The sequence below is a fragment of the Poromitra crassiceps genome, assembly GCF_964638095.1.
Source record: "Poromitra crassiceps genome assembly, chromosome: 4".
Classification (NCBI taxonomy): domain Eukaryota; kingdom Metazoa; phylum Chordata; class Actinopteri; order Beryciformes; family Melamphaidae; genus Poromitra; species Poromitra crassiceps.
The window spans coordinates 48,999,625-49,016,511 of record NC_139626.1 but is presented as its reverse complement, the minus strand read 5'-3'; the positions used below and the strand labels follow the sequence as shown (position 1 = coordinate 49,016,511).

The 16,887-nt window shown below is 44.0% G+C and overlaps 1 protein-coding gene across 1 annotated transcript; it reads left to right on the top strand.

Moving 5' to 3' along the window:
• The first annotated feature begins 2,156 nt into the window (after positions 1-2,156).
• Positions 2,157-16,517, top strand: fam83fb (family with sequence similarity 83 member Fb). Its single transcript, XM_083634654.1, has 6 exons — positions 2,157-2,453; positions 2,970-3,157; positions 12,055-12,176; positions 13,730-14,096; positions 15,068-15,377; positions 15,806-16,517. Exons 1-6 carry the CDS (start codon positions 2,168-2,170, stop codon positions 15,853-15,855), a joined length of 1,323 nt encoding a protein of 440 aa, XP_083490780.1. The 5' UTR covers positions 2,157-2,167; the 3' UTR covers positions 15,856-16,517.
• Positions 16,518-16,887: the final 370 nt, after the last annotated feature.

The following is a 16,887-nucleotide window of genomic DNA, read 5'->3' as shown; positions in this document are numbered from 1 at the left end:
ATGCAGGCTATTCTTGCATCTTTCAGCTGGAACTGTGTCCTGTAGGCTGTAGGGGCAAAAATAGGCTAGTTTTTATCAATGATAACTATGCCCGCATCGTCTCAATTAAGTTCAGCAGTTTTCTCTTTTATAGTAGGCTATTAGGCTTTATACTAGGCTATTTTATATATGAATTATTCGATCAGTGCAACCACACACATGAGTGATAGAGATCATTATTCATTGAGCATGCGTTTCTAAATCTATGGTCTAAATAGGCTTACAGATTGTGGAAATGTATAGACTGAGATTACACTTTTACATTTGTTGCTGCTGCCTGTATCAATGCAGCTGTATCAGACAGAAATCGCTGATCAAAGTAAATCAAATGACTGATGTGAATACAAGCTGCTGCTTTAGACAGCCCTTCAGCAGACTATCCAACGCGGATTTTCATTCTGACATTAAATCGCGGATACATTAAATATCCGCAAAAATCTCTGATCACACTGTGGCTGCGCTGAATGAGGAAATGGGTGTGGAAATGGGTGTGGGCGTGGATCAACTCAGCTGTTCATAATGTGATTGGCTAGCGCACCTCTTTCGCGTGGACGCGCGCCTGTGCACGAGCGAAAAACGTGCGCGTGCACAGGCAGATCCCAGCTTCAGTTATCGACTACAAAACCAGCGTCGTAGTATCCTTAAACTAGATAGCTTTGATCCTGTTCAGTCAAACCAGATCAAAGGGACTTATCGCAGATCTGTTAAACTAGCTTCGTAGTACAGGGTCCTGCTCTCACACCCAAAAATATAAGCAATGTGATGTATAGTTTTTGAATTATTAACATTTGTTTGGAAACACTTTTCAGCTTTACTAGTTTCTGCTGCAGTCACACCCAGAAGTAGCTACTTTGTTTCTGTTGTTGTTGTTGTTATTGTTGTTGTTGTGATATCACACCGATTTGTGCTATTGATAACTGACAATGCATTGATTGAAATTTCTGGAAAGCAAAATATTATTCTAAACTGATGTATTAATTTGGTCCATTATAATCAGCCTAACAAAGAATATACATTTGTTATTACACTTGTTCTATACTGATGACAATGAATAATACATCAAATACTGTATTTTGCCCCAAAACTTGTAAAAGTAACAAAAACGATTTGCAAAGGCTCTCCAAAAGTACAAAAGAGGAAAAGAGACAATAGATATTAGCCTATGTACATAGGCACCCATAAGGCTATTGCACACACCCTAGCATCTATCCCATAATACTAATTTGCATTTGACATTCAGCTGGGGAACTACAGAGCGACTTATAAAAAGTGCGTCAATAAAATCAGCTTGAATTCCTAAGCCACATACAGTGGCCTAATGCAGGCCATTACAATAATCTTCTAATCACAGAATGCATTAAGAGTAGAGTGAAGAAAATCAGGAGATACCACTGAGTTTGCTGCATTAATAGGGGATTACTTGGGGATCATAGCATCATGTTGTATGGAATAATACTTTGTCAAATCAAAAATGGGAAATGTCACCATTTCCAGGAAAGCGTGTGCCACAGCCTGTCTTGTTCATATCTTATGGTGTGGCAATTTATAACTTGGACAGTTAAATTTTCTGTTTACAATATAGGAACAAGGGTTACAATAAACTCCTTGGTGGTCCAATAAAGAAGAACCAGCCATCTATAGATAAACATAATGCCGCATTCAAGTGCTTCCTGTCAGTTCGGTTTAGCAAAGTAGCTCATTCATAGGCCTGCTAGCTTGAAGTTTACATTTGACAGTGGCACAATAGGCTATTTAACCGCATTGACAGATGTTTGAAGTTGTTTGAAGGAAATTATGATTTTGTGACTCAATAATAGACTAGGCTATGTTTTTTGTAGGGTGGATGACAGAAAATTCACATTTTCCCAGTCCTATTTTAGGGAGATCAAACTGAAACTACACTCCGCAATTACAATATTTCAGATGGCACTTGAATGCAGCATGAGTTTCCCTGCCCACCTCCCTCCTTCAGTGAGCCAGCCAGGTAAGAAAAGTTTCCCAGCTTTCAGTTGACCTGCCAGAGCCCGGCGTGACGCGTCACAGGTAAACAAGCTTCATAAGTTCAAAACACGAGGTGTGACAGCGCGTCTGAGCTCCAGAGGAAGGAAGAGGGGGAGGGGGACCAGCCATGGCCGAATCCCAGCTCACTTGCATGGATGACGGCCACATCAACGCCAAGGTCCCCGAGTCCAAACCGGAGTTTTACTACAGCGAGGAGCAGCGCGCCGCGGTGGAGCAGCTGCTGCGGCACGGAGACTGCGCCTTCAAGACGCGCCTCCAGGACGACCACACGGTGGACTTCCTGTCCGCCAGAGAGATCAAGCTGGTCACCAGCGCCTTCAGGAGCTACCACGATGATGACAGCAGCAAGACCAAGGCACAGGAGCAGGGGGTCAGCTCTGACACAGACCAAGGTTATCAGAGTTCAACTAAAACTACATTTAACACTAACACGTGTGTGTGTGTGTGTGTGTGTGTGTGTGTGTGTGTGTGTGTGTGTGTGTGTGTGTGTGCGTGTGCGTGCGTGCGTGTGTGTGTGTGTGTGTGTGTGTGTGTGCGTGTGTGTATGGAGAGAGAGAGAGAGAGAGAGAGAGAGAGAGAGAGAGAGAGAGAGAGAGAGATAATTATAACAAAAATATAAAATAAACTAGACTTTACAAAAAAAACATGAGTAATATGCAGGCTAGCCTACGGAAAATGTGTTTAAGACTTTGTCAATTTAGTCAAAATGTCAACAGGGAAACGAACTGAAACTAAACTTTTCTTCAAGTTTTTCCTGTATTCTACTCTTATTTATTTTTTTACTTTTACAAGGATCCAACTTGAACTTTTTTCTCATGAAACTAAACTTAATTGAAAGCAAAAATTTAAAAACGAAATACAAATCAAAACGAATGAAAAAATACAAAACTATACTAACTCTGACACAGACTCGGGGGTCCATTCCACCTACTGGCCCCAGATGTCGGACACCGAGGTGCCACCGCTGGACATGGGCTGGCCCAGCGGGGGGTTCTTCAGAGGGGTGACCCGGGTGGCCGTCCACACACACCCGCCCAAAGACAACGGGCCACACATCAGGGAGGTGGTGCGCAGACTCATCCAAGAGGCCAGCAAGGTGAGGGGTGTGGAGGGGTAAGGTAAGCTTTGGGGTAGGGCAAAGAGGGCCATCCTAGTTTCACACTAGACACTTTCACACAGAGATCGAGCAATATTGCTGTTTCAGAAGGCCCACAACGCCGGCAGCCTTGCCACAGAAATTGCTTTCACATGCACAGGACCATGCAGCCCTGCCATATTTCCGCCCCGGAAATGCGTTTTTCAGATAGCATCCCGGATTGAAATGAGGGTGAACCATGGGCGCTGAGTTTCGTTATTATAATTAATCAAAGTCCGACAACTTAAAATGATACTGGTCACCAAGTCCGGTGAAAATATATTTATATATTATATTATAATATAATTATATTATTATTATAATGCTATTATAATAATATTATTATATTATATATAAATATTTTCATGTGCAGGTTATAGTGTAGGGTACCGTATGATGAATGAAAACAACCAAAACACCGCCATGTATGTGCAGCAGCTCTCAACAGCTGCTCGTTAAGACATCAAAGAGAAACGATGAGAGCTCACCTAAATGGTAATCATTTAAAGTGTTCTCCAAGACGAAAAATCTTCATATTCCACCTGCAACCCCAGGGGGTTCCTCCGTATATAACCCCCCCCCACTAAAAACATGCAGAAGATCAGATCGTCATCGTCATCCGACCAGTGACGACAACATCCGAAGTTGGTCCCCGGGCGCTGTACGAGAAAGCGACCACTGCTCCTGGCCTGCCCCTCGGAGGAAAGGACATGCCTGGATGGGTCAAATGCAGAGGACAAATTTCACCGGCCACCGTCAGCATGAGTGTGTTTGTGGCCGCATGCATGTGTTGATGTGTGATCGTGTGACAATAAAAGACGGACGAAATCGTTTTTTTTGTTTTTTGTTTTTTTTTGGCATTATTACGAGAGGACGTACTGCGGATGCATGAATATATCCTGGGAAGTTTATTTTGCAGCTGTGCATAAAGCAGGCTGCGAATGGATTTCTCTATTGCGAGAGAGATTATTATTATATCCGAGGAGTCTATTTAACGCACAACAGGCGAGACAGACTGCAGATATGCTTTGGTTATCTCATTTCTGATAGTAGAACTTCAATCTGGAGGTGGTTTTCCCTCAGTCCTGCTGTCATCTTTAAATAATTAGCTGGGATTCCCGTCTTCCCGAGGCGTGCCCCCACCGGAGGAGAGGCTTAGTAATTCCGCAACATTTACCGCTTTCACAGGCTGTGTGAAAGCGGCCATTGTGTGTGTGTGTGTGTGTTTGTGTGTGTGTGTGTGAGAGAGAGAGAGAGAGATAGCGAGAGAGAGAGAGAGAGAGAGAGATAGACAGAAAATGAGAAAAGAGAGAAGTAGTTAATTATGTGTGTTACAGAGAGATAATACAAAGGAGAGCGTGTTAGAGAAAGTGAGAGAGCGAGTGTGTGGGAGTGGGAGCGATGGGGAGACAAAGAAAGTGTATGTTAATTTGAGTGAGTGAGTGAGTGAGTGAGTGAGTGAGTGAGCGAGCGAACAGGGGGAGATAGACTCTTCTTCTCTATTCTAAATGTCAGCTACTAATTTAAAGTCCTACAGTTTGCTTGGTGATGCCTTCACTGCCTGGTGGAAACCTGTGTGTGAGCAGTGTGCACAAGCACAACACAACTCATTTACTAACTCATTACTGCTGACAGATTTTAACACAAACATTCCCCGTCGCCCTGCCCCAGTTCAGTCAGCAGCACTGGATTTATGCGCGCGCACACGCGCACACACACACACACACACACACACACACACACACACACACACACACACACACACACACACACACACACACACACACACACACACACACACACACACACACACACACACACACACACACACACACACACACACGCACACACACACACACACTAGTGGTAGTGTGAGAATCATCAGCCATGGCCTTCATAAACAAAATGCCTCCATCCTTTGAAGGCAGATTGGAGTTTTAGGTAACAGAAGCCCTTTTCAGACATATTGCGCATTCCATTTGGATTGGGAACTAGGAATATCCCAGTTGAATGATGTGTTACACCCGAGTTGAACGTGTTCCAGTAAAACAGTCGGCAAACCAGCCAGGGTTAGCTGGAGCCAGGCTAGCCGTTAGCTATAACAGTTGATAATAATGCATTATGCGTATTATTTTACACGTACAAACAACGTAGCAACATGTCCACAGATAGAAGTTAGACAGTACTGTGTGTATGTGTGTACACAAATCAGACAGAAGTGTTGATAAACAGTGTATTACTACAACTTTCACCACTGTTGAAGCGCGGAGCTGCCATCTTGGATTTTGAGGTCGGGGTTGGTGAGGCTCCACCGAGATGGGGGTAGGAAATCCAAGGTCAGGTGCTGTCACAGGGGGGTATTTCCGTCTTTGACTTGGGAAAAAGTTCCTACTACAAATGGAATGTGCCAATAGTTCCCACTACATTTCTGGGAGAACCTTTCAGGGACCACTGGTGATTTTCACTATTTACGCATGAGGCTACATTCAGGGACATTTCCGTCTTGCGTCTATTCCATATAGACTGTATAAAAGAGATGGGTGGAGTGAGTGTGACCTCACCCACTGTGGCTACCACAGCACATGCACGAGCGGGTCCGCCATCTTGCACAGCTACATACGGCAAGTTCACTTGGACAAACCAGATGGATAGATAGATAGATAGATAGATAGATAGAGATAGATAGCTGTTTTATTTGTCCGCTTGGGGAAATTGGTTTGCAGCACTAGGCACTTCATCACAACATCACAAAGTCACTAGTAGCCTACCTGCTAACAGTAATATTAGCAGCTAACGTTAGTGTTAGCGATCTGTAGCTAACATTAGCAGCTAACATTAGCGAGCAATAATGATAGCGTTGATGTTAACTAAGACTTAGTTGATATAGTTAACTTAGTTAAGTTGGGGGGGGGGGCATTACTTATGCTGCCTCCACACACCCACACACACACACCCCGCTGTGGGGTGGGATGGGGCGAGGAGGGTCTTTGCTACCTATGTTTGAAATGTCATGGGAAGTAGTCTCTCAACTTTACACCCATTAGCTAACTAGCTCGTTAGCCAGCAAACAAACAGCCTTTATGTTTCAGATAACTACCGCTAAGTAAACCAGGGGATGCAAATGAAGTACTCAAGCTCAATGCTAAATATGGTTTGTCCAAGTGGGGTAGCCGTACGTAGCTAATCAAGATGGCGTACCCACTCGTGCATGCGCTGTGGCCAGTTGAGCAGATCGGGCAGTTGAGCAGATTGGGCAGTGCCATCTTGGTTCTCACACAGCTGGCGCGAGACCCAGGGTTTCCGGCAGTGTCGGCTGCTATTCGTCCGTGATCGACAAGCTGCACGATCACTGGACAGGCTTCACAATATTACCTGAGAAAAGTTAAAAACACGCACAATCACAGGTTGAATCCGGCAGGTGCAGAGCTGAGAGAGGCTGGAACAATAAGAACATGAATAAAACAGCTCGCAGACGGCAAGGGTCTCCAGTGAAAAGCAGACCTTGGTGTGAGGAAGAGCAGTCTGCTCGAAACGTTACCAACGGTGCAATAAAAATGTTTTATTTATGTTCTCATAATATGACCTACCTCCTCTCTTACCTGTTGTTTTTGTCCCCTCTGGTTCAGCCTAACATTATTAGATGACATTGCTTTGCCATACAGACTGTAGTTCTGGCTCCGCCCAAAAACTCCACCCAGCTCTGCCTCTGAGAAGTGTTTGTTTTAAAACTGCAATATGTGCCCGTCGTGTGTTGCTCAAGGTCCGGGTCAGTGACAGTCAGTGATTGTTTGAGTTATTAATACCTCCTCACGCACACACACACACACACACACACACGCACGCACGCACGCACGCACGCACACACACACACACACACACACACACAGCAACGTGTGTCGAGTGGATTGCTTCTTTGAGTTGCCCATCAGAATGTTTGCTCACAGACTCCTATAGCTAAGCTGTGTGTGTGTGTGTGTGTGTGTGTGTGTTTGCTCACAGACTCCTAGCTAAGCTGTGTATGTGTGTGTGTGTGTGTGTGTGTGTGTGTTTGCTCACAGATTCCTAGCTAAGCTGTGTATGTGTGTGTATGTGTGTGTGTGTTTGTGTTTGCTCACAGATTCCTAGCTAAGCTGTGTATGTGTGTGTATGTGTGTGTGTGTGTGTTTGCTCACGGACTCCTAGCTAAGCTGTGTATGTGTGTGTGTGTCTGTCTGTGTGTGTGTGTGTGTGTGTGTTTGCTCACAGACTCCTAGCTAAGCTGTGTATGTGTGTGTGTGTGTGTGTGTGTGTGTGTGTTTGCTCACAGACTCCTAGCTAAGCTGTGTATGTGTGTATGTGTGTGTGTGTGTGTGTGTGTGTGTGTGTGTTTGCTCACAGACTCCCAGCTAAGCTGAGTCATTCATTCCGCCTCTGCACATTCACACAGTGGCAGGCTTGACTTGACTCGCCCATGTCTTTAAACTGGGTCATGGAGGAATACTCATGCTGACTGTTGGGTTTTGTTTAAATGCCTTCAATCATTGCGTAACTCCTCGCTCACTTTTTCCCTGAAGTTCCTTTAGAAATTCCCTTTGTCTCTTCGCGTATTTCTTCTTTCCTTCTCTCCTTCCTTCCCACAGGGTGCGTTTGTTTCGTTTCGTTTTGTTCTTTCTTTTTTCTTTCTTTCTTTCTTTCTTTCTTTCTTTCTTTCTTTCTTTCTTTCTTTCTTTCTTTCTTTCTTTCTTTCTTTCTCTCTTTCTTTCATTATTATTTATTTTATTTTATTTGTTTTTGCACATATTTCAGTTTTATTGTGATTATCTTGCTGCCTTCCCAGCAAGTCACATTTCGCATTAAGGTCAATTACTGTAACACTTAACTTATCTTAGGGTCATGACCCTAAGTGGTGTCGCCTGGAATTCAAATAGGGTCACCTGTTTTTTGTTTACACCACACACAATTTAATAGTACCGAAGATGATAGGGTCACTTGCAATTTATTTTTATTTATTAAAAAAAAAATTAAGTTCTGAGTTTAAAGTGATAATTTCTAAGATTTCTGTTTTGTTCTCTTGGGTGACACCTATGGCGATGAGTGGTAATTGCAGGTGAGATCCAAACAGTGTTGCATTACTAATAATGTCACATAATGTCACTATATACTCCAAAGGCTTCCATCAATGGATGATAGCCTCAATCAACATTGTGAGTGACTCTTATTATTATTTGTATTTTTATTTCCCCAGATAATCCAGGGATTACAACTGGCAACCCTCAAATCTCAAGTTTACTACAGTACAATTACAATTCAAAATACATACTACAGCATGCGCCGGGACGCGTCATCAGTGATGTTAACTGGGGTCGTAAGGTGTTTCGGGTCTGTCGAACATCATACACCCTATGATACAGTACGACCCAGCCGAGGCCGATTAAGACCCCGACCCGCGTCCTGGAAGCAGCCGCTCACGGATCAGCCTTCCTACTCTGTCTGCAACGTTGCCCGCGGAAGGGTTGATCACGCCCAATCCGCTGCAATGGAGTTAGTGCTACACCGCAGCAATGAAAGACCCTTCGGTGCATGGAGGGCTAAGGCCCTGTGCGTGAATCCAGGCCGCGCCCCTCCTTCGTCTCACCAGACCCTCCCAAAAGGCAATCCTACTATGCCGCACCATAGACAAAGAGGATGCCTCAAGAAGGCCTGTGCGCTGCACGTCATTCGCCTGCGCCGAGCACCTCGCTCTAGCCTGAAGGACCCCAGGCCGCGCCGATCTTTACACAGCTTTTCAGGAGGCTAATCCCTAGCGTTTGTGGATTTCTCCCTCACGAGAGAGCCAGGCTGGGGTGCTAAACCCATCCCGTACCAGGTGCCGTCTCTCCGACCCAGGGCCGGCGCCAGGATGAAATAACTGAGGGGGCGGTTATAACTGGGGAGGGGACTGATTTTTTTTTTGATTTTTTTAACACGTTCACTGCCAATGGCGAGTTGACTCGTCAAACACAATCCAACCGTTCACTGCCAACGACGAGTTGAGACATCAAAAAAATCGTTTTTTTTTTTTTGACGGTGGGATGTGCATCTAACCCTTTTACATCTCTTATATAAGTATTGGACGTGTACAACGTGTACAACCCATTCCACCGACCCACTAAGTGGCGACAGTGCTTTCCTGACTAGAGGAAGGCAAGCAAAAAGCAGTGTGATGAAGCCATTCTCATGAAAATGGATTGGCGAAAACGCTTTCGTTTTCGCGCTGATTGCTGGCGGTGCGGGTTTGCAAATTTGCATAATAGATTACCGGTGGAACACACTTTGAAACACGCAGCATAAATATGACCAGAATCGCAAAAGCTTCATCAAAGCTCTCAACCAAAACTCCAAGAAGCGAGCGAGTCCATCCAGACTTCCTCAATGAGCGGCCGCGCAGACAGGCAGGAGCAGCAGCAAAGCAGTGAGACTGGTGACAAGCTTGTGACATGCCCGCTGCAGCCAAGAAGAACGCCCACGGAGGGAGGAGTTGGAAGCAGAGGGGGGTTTCCTGCTGTTATGGAGGAAATTACTGTTCAAAACTATTGTTTAGATGTCTGACGTCTTACTGATGCCAAAAATGAATGGTTAAAGTGACTGTTCTATCGAATTTCACAAAAAGCCGTTTATCTCAAAATAATTTTTCTGACGCTGAAACCATGCTGTATTCAACTGCTAATGCTTACATAACTACTAACTCTACAAACTAACTCTTTTAGACAGAGAAAGCACACATTCTATTAGTTCTTTTGAGATATTGTGTGTTCACAAAATCTTAGCAGAAAAGAATCCTCGGGTCTTGAAAGATGAGCCCGAATCCTCAAAAAAACCCTCTGGCAGAACCTACCTACAGTAAAAAAAAAATGGCTGGCAGTGAATGTGTTAATATGATATTTTTATATCGTAAAACATAGGTTATATACCCGCTATGCCTATTTCTGGACTTTTTAACCATAATAACCTCTGAAAAGCGCAATAACAACACAAGAAAGACTACTATTCAAAATCAAATAAAACATTTATTTCACAGCAGCAGATTAAGGCATTAATAGAGCTGAGCTTTGCATAACGTGAAATGCGGGACCTGTCTGGAGCACTCTGAACATATATGTCTATATGAAAAGTCATAGAATAAACAATTGCTGCAAAAATCGACAAAAAATTAAGCAAAATAATAGCCAGTCAGTGCCAGGTTCATTAAATTATAGAAATAAAGTGATCAGATGCGTTGTCTCCATCTTTCTGCTCATGGCATGCTGTGTGCTTGGGTGCAGCTGATTTCTCTCTCTGTGTGTGTGTGTGTGTGTGTGTGTGTGTGTGTGTATGTTTTAATCACGTCATGATCACTACAACATGCAGTGAGGTTCAAATTTAATAAATAGCTGATATGCAGCAGTAATATAGAAAATTGAGGATGTGATACTTCGAGCTGCAATACTTGAGCTGTATCGAGATGCATCTTGATGCATCGTGGAATCGAATCAAATCGTTGACAGATGAATAGGAATCGAATCGAATCATGAGGCCAGTGAGGATTCACAGCCCTAGTACATACATGTACTTACTACGAATAATTCAGTTATTTTTATGCTGAGTTTTATGCCTCCTATATGGTGCACACGCACGCACGCACGCACGCATGCACACGCGCACACACACACACACACACACACACACACGCACGCACGCACGCACGCACACACACACACACACACACACACACACACACACACGTCTCTCTTTCTCTCTCTGTAGAGATAACACATGTTGAGCAACCAGTTTTCCAAGTACTGTACTATTCATCTCTCCCCACAGATATTATTATTCTTCCGTGTTGCGTTTTGTTTTTACTGTTTGTATGATGATGGTTATGTCACCATTAGTGCTCAATAATTAAAGTATCGCGCGAAATAACACATTATCAAGTTAGTATAGAATCTTCTCCAGTCAAATGATACCTGCATTGGATCCTTTTTGTACACAGATCTAGAAAAAAAACATATTTGTATGGTTTTCCTCGCAGCCAAACACAGCACGCAACAACAGCTATACAACCCACGCAGCTATACGCTTTTTGAAGGGGACCCCCTGCAAACCCCTCAAGGACCCCTGGGGGTCCCCGGACCCCACTTTTAGAACCACTGCTGTACTGGTAATTGGTATCACTTTGTTGGTACTGGTATCGCAATCTTTTAAATGTTAGCCAGCCTAGTCTAGTCACCATGACAGTTAGTCTCGCTGGCCAGCCTCCTCTACCCTTCCGTCCGAGGAGTCTGGCACCGCAGATCTCCATAGTGGGATTGCGATGGGCGGAGCTTAGCGGCAGTGCCCTTGGAAAATAGTTTCAAACAATCCAACTTGCCGTTTTCAGCGTGTAGCAACGAGCTAGCGTGTAGGTTTCTGCCGTTAGCTTGCTAGCTAGTTAGCGTTGTTGTTTTCACTGAGGCGGCAGGGCACCATTTTGAAATTGTATTTGACAGTGGCACAATAGGCTATTTAACCGCATTGACAGATGTTTGAAGTTGTTTGAAGGAAATTATGATTTTGTGACTCAATAATAGACTAGGCTATGTTTTTTGTAGGGTGGATGACAGAAAATTCACATTTTCCCAGTCCTATTTTAGGGAGATCACACTTTCGGCGGCGACCGAAGGTCGCCGCCGAAAAGGGGCGGCGACCTTCGGTCGCCGCACTAGCTTCCTCCCCTGCTTCCAAGGTCACCAGCCACCACTGGTCTAAACATATAGGTATTGACCTTCAGAAAGCCATATGGGTCAAACCCTTGTTGGTGATGGTGTGTGCAGTATTCCTACAAATGTTCTGACAGTAAACCTTTCCCTCTGTGGCTCCAGAACATCCGGACCAGAACGCTCCAAGGAACCGGCTTCGCGTTGTCCTTCGGCAGACTGCCCGGTTCACTCTGTAATAAGTACATGCTGGTAGATGGGGAAAAAGTCATGTCCGGCTCCTACAGGTGAGGTGTGTGTGTGTGTGTGTGTGTGTGTGTGTGTGTGCGCGTGCGTGTGTGCGTGCGTCCGTGTGTAGGGGTGTGTGTGCACATGCGTGTGTGTGTTGTGAAGATGTTGATGTTTCATCTTGTGCAGAACTTGTCTTATTACAGAATTCATTCATAATAGTGCATACTTTAAAGTGTAACTTACCCCCAACACACTTTTTTCCCAGCTTTTAACCAATATATATGGCTTTTAGGGTGGTATGGGAAGGATTCTGCTCAAAATCTCCACATTTGAGACCAATCTGTTACAATTTTACAAACCCCTATCATTTCAGCAGCATAAGTGCCCTCTATGGGTTCAAACCTGCTTGTTTTTGTGCCCTCAAATGAATGGGCGAGTTGGTACATCGTTACGTCACGGTGGTATTTGCGCGTGCCCCACTCATGTGATTTTTTTTCCCCCATGTGATTATTACTGTAGTTCACGCGGCGCGACCCCTTTAAGAGCAATGCATCATGTGTAAACGCCTACTGTGGCTAATGTTAGCGGCTAGCTAGTTATGTTACATGGCAGTAAAACGCCACTGAATGACCAAATTGATATAACTTTTAACCATTTCGAGTAACACTGTTTCCATACGGATCACCAGCATTAGTTTGTTGTTTATAACGTGGCTACAGTATATTTATCATTTGTCGTTCTCTATCTCTGATACACTGAAAATACTGGGAGGCGGGCCATAGCGTCTCTGTCGATGATTTGATTTGACAGTTCTGGGCACTGCCGTTGGCGTTGGCCAATCCTGGCGTGGTCCACCCCCAAATCGATTGTGTTCTGGCGCAAAGCGAGTGGGTTCCAGGACGAAACAGGCTCGAGCCACTTACGTTATCTTTAGAGCAGCGCAGTAAATACAATATTCCTGGAATGTGAGTTTAACTAAACAGTTACATGTCCTCTGCATTCTACAACAAATAAAGACATTACAATTTGTTTTATTTTATATCTTACATACTTATTGGCCAAGTTATGATAGCTTATTCTGCCAGGGTACAGAAGGGAGTACAGGCGGCCATCTTGTCTGCAGAGTTTTCAAATCAAGTAGAATACCGTTTTGCAAGAAATCTGGGGGGGGGGGGGGGGGTCAGTCCCCCTTTAAGCTATAAGTATGCATATTAATTCGCTCTCTCACACACACACACACACACACACACACACACACACACACACACACACACACACACACACACACACACACACACACACACACACACAAGCTAATAATTTTTCACTTTGACCTTCTGGATCCTATATTTGACCTTGTAACACTTTAGGCTCTTTTCTTTTTATCCGTTTGATGTAAAGCACTCTGAATGTCCTCTGTGTATGAAATACATCATGCTATACAATTAAACTTGCCTAGTCGCCTTGTGCCAGTAGCTCTGCATCGACACCTTGCATTGGTGACCTACTGTTGTTTGATATGCCTGTTAGTTTTCTTAGTCATTCTTATGCAATGCTGTTTTTAATGCCAATACATTTAAGTTAAAAACATTGTTTTTCTGTCTGCTAGTTTCTCCTGGTGTACGTCTCGAATGGACCGCAACATGATCACCGTGATGACGGGCCAGGTGGTCGACTTCTTTGACCGGGACTTCCGCGAGCTTTACGCCATCTCCGACAAACTGAACCTCTACAAAGAGTTCCACGTCAGCCCGCCCGCCGCCGCCGCCGCCGGCACCCCGACCCGCAGCACCGCGGGGCCCAAACGTCCGCCTTTACCAGCCACCACGTCCCGGTTCCAGGTTAGCTTAGGCGACATCAAGGTGCCCGCGCACAAATACCACAACCCCAAATACTTCCTGGCGTTCGGGGACCGCCCGCGTCCAACGGGGTCCCTGCAGGAGCCGGGGCCCAGGAAGGCATCGGTCCTGGCGGAGGTTTGTACCACTCACAAATATGCCTACTACAGTGCTTTTGGGGCATTGTTTGATTGCAGTAACAGATTAATCCACTCTGCGGGCCTTCTTATTTATAAATGGTAAATGGCCTGCCTTTATATAGCGCTTTTATCCAAAGCGCTTTACAGTCAGTAGGTGCATTTAGTATCTTGGACACTTTGACATGCAGACTGGAGGAGGCGGGAATCGAACCACCGACCTCTTTTATCCAAAGCGATTAGTGGACGACCCGCTCTTACCTCCTGAGCTACAGCCGCCCCATTTATATTGCGTTACAGCAACAGGTTGATTTAGTGCCGCTCTCAGTCTGTCTCTGGACAAGCTAGCTTGTCTCTTCAGTAACAAGTGTATATATATATCTATGTGTATATATATCTGTGTATATATATCTATGTGTATATATATCTGTGTATATATATCTGTATATATATATATGTGTATATATATATATATATCTGTGTATATATATCTATGTGTATATCTCTGTGTGTATATACTGTATATCTATGTGTATATGTATCTGTGTATATATATCTATGTGTATATATATATCTGTGTATATATATCTATGTGTATATATCCATCTACATGTATGCTGAGAGATTATAGTGCCGTCCAGACCAGGCATTCAGGGTTGCAAATTAGTCACCTTTAGATGACAGTTACCTTTTTGATCCCGAAATAAGGCACTTAAGTGAATGGTTTTGAGTGATTTTGTGTCTGTATGTCACCTTTTTCACTCTCCATGAGTTTGCATCCTTGGCATTGTATGGTTGACAAGTATAGGTGAATAAAGTGGTGTGTGTGTGTGCGCGTGTGTGTGTGTGTGTGTGTGTGTGTGAAATCCCAATACTGACGTTGTCTGAGTCTGTCATCCTACGACGCTGATGGTATCCAGGAGCAACCTAAAGCTACTGTAAGCTAACACACGACCAAACCTGTTGTTACAGGTTCCTGAGGAGATGGACCCTGGAAGGCCAAGAACGGCCAGCAGTGACAAGATGGACAGGTTGAGTAAGCTGCCTTCAGAAGAGCCCAGCGGAAGCTTCAGGAGGCCCCACGGGCTGGGACAGGACAAGAAGACACAGCCTTCGTGGAGGCAGAGACTGTTCCGTGGAAAGTCGGGCAGTAAGCTTTCCATCAACAGCAGGGCGAGCAGCAGCTGCCCTTCCCCTGAGGGCGAGGACAGCTCTGACGCGACGGTGACATCCTCCTCCAAACGGAAGAGTAAGAAGTTACCCAAGACCGACGAGAATGAGAGTAAGTCGGGACTGAGTGAGCGCACATTTGAAGAGATTTGTTCTAAATTTAAATACATCCATTATTTAAAAACTATATCAACACGATAATAACATGATAATATAATGATAATGATATCATATTATAATATCATAATATTATGATAATGATGTAATGGTAATTTGTCAAATAATGTTAATGATAAAGACAATCTTTCCAATCGTTAATTTCTACCTTCTATATTTTAGGATGAATGGAAAACGGACTTATTCGCATAATTCATATATAGCATTTTGGAATAAAATCATGCAATTTGTATGTGTATTCTTTTCTATCTTTGACTGTCCCCTGCGCTCTCTCTCTCTCTCTCTCTCTCTCTCTCCCTCTCTTCTTACCTCTCCTCAGCATCATTCTCTAGTATAATCTCATCCTTTCTCTTTTTGTCACAGGCATGACGAGTCGACAGCGTTCAAAAAAGCCACCTTGTGCAGTATCCTGAGCTGAGCATCCCACGCGACACAGTCCACTCAGTCTCTGAGTGCGGTCACGCGTTCTGTAACGAGCTTCAGAACCTCCTTAAAACTCCTGTCACCTTTGATTGTGCAATAGGCCTATTCTAAATACTTCATCGGGCCATACTCAATGTACTGTACGTTTGTTGTGTGTCTCTTGGGTTAATAACAAATCTAATGATGTCAGTACGTGCCTTACAGAAAATAATTGTTTTTCCTACGACCAAGTGAATGTACAGTCTTCCAGGTGTTGGAACGTGTTGCGTTTATTTGTTTGATGCCAAAGTCTAATGCCAAAGTCAATAATCAATGTGCTGTTGGATGTCTGTTGCCGATATTAAAGGATGTCTTTACCGATAACCAACCCACTTTGTATCATTAATAATCTCGGTAATATAAGCACATGAGCAGTGTTTACCTTCTCTCTCTGTTTGTAATATAAGCACATGGGCAGTGTTTACCTTCTCTCTCTGTTTGTAATATAAGCACATGAGCAGTGTTTACCTTCTCTCTCTGTTTGTAATATAAGCACATGGGCAGTGTTTACCTTCTCTCTCTGTTTGTAATATAAGCACATGGGCAGTGTTTCCCCTCTCTCTGTTTGTAATATAAGCACATGAGCAGTGTTTCCCCTCTCTCTGTTTGTAATATAAGCACATGGGCAGTGTTTACCTTCTCTCTCTGTTTGTAATATAAGCACATGAGCAGTGTTTACCTTCTCTCTCTGTTTGTAATATAAGCACATGGGCAGTGTTTACCTTCTCTCTCTGTTTGTAATATAAGCACATGGGCAGTGTTTACCTTCTCTCTCTGTTTGTAATATAAGCACATGGGCAGTGTTTACCTTCTCTCTCTGTTTGTAATATAAGCACATGAGCAGTGTTTACCTTCTCTCTCTGTTTGTAATATAAGCACATGGGCAGTGTTTCCCCTCTCTCTGTTTGTAATATAAGCACATGAGCAGTGTTTCCCCTCTCTCTGTTTGTAATATAAGCACATGGGCAGTGTTTACCTTCTCT

What these genes read in the sequence shown, in the direction of transcription:
- fam83fb (XM_083634654.1), top strand. Translation starts at nt 2,168, where the DNA reads ATGGCCGAATCCCAGCTCACTTGCATGGATGACGGCCACATCAACGCC. An exon ending in AGGCATCGGTCCTGGCGGAG is followed by an intron (nt 14,097 to 15,067) that starts GTTTGTACCACT and finishes CTGTTGTTACAG; the next exon opens with GTTCCTGAGGAGATGGACCC. An exon ending in CAAGACCGACGAGAATGAGA is followed by an intron (nt 15,378 to 15,805) that starts GTAAGTCGGGAC and finishes TTTTTGTCACAG; the next exon opens with GCATGACGAGTCGACAGCGT.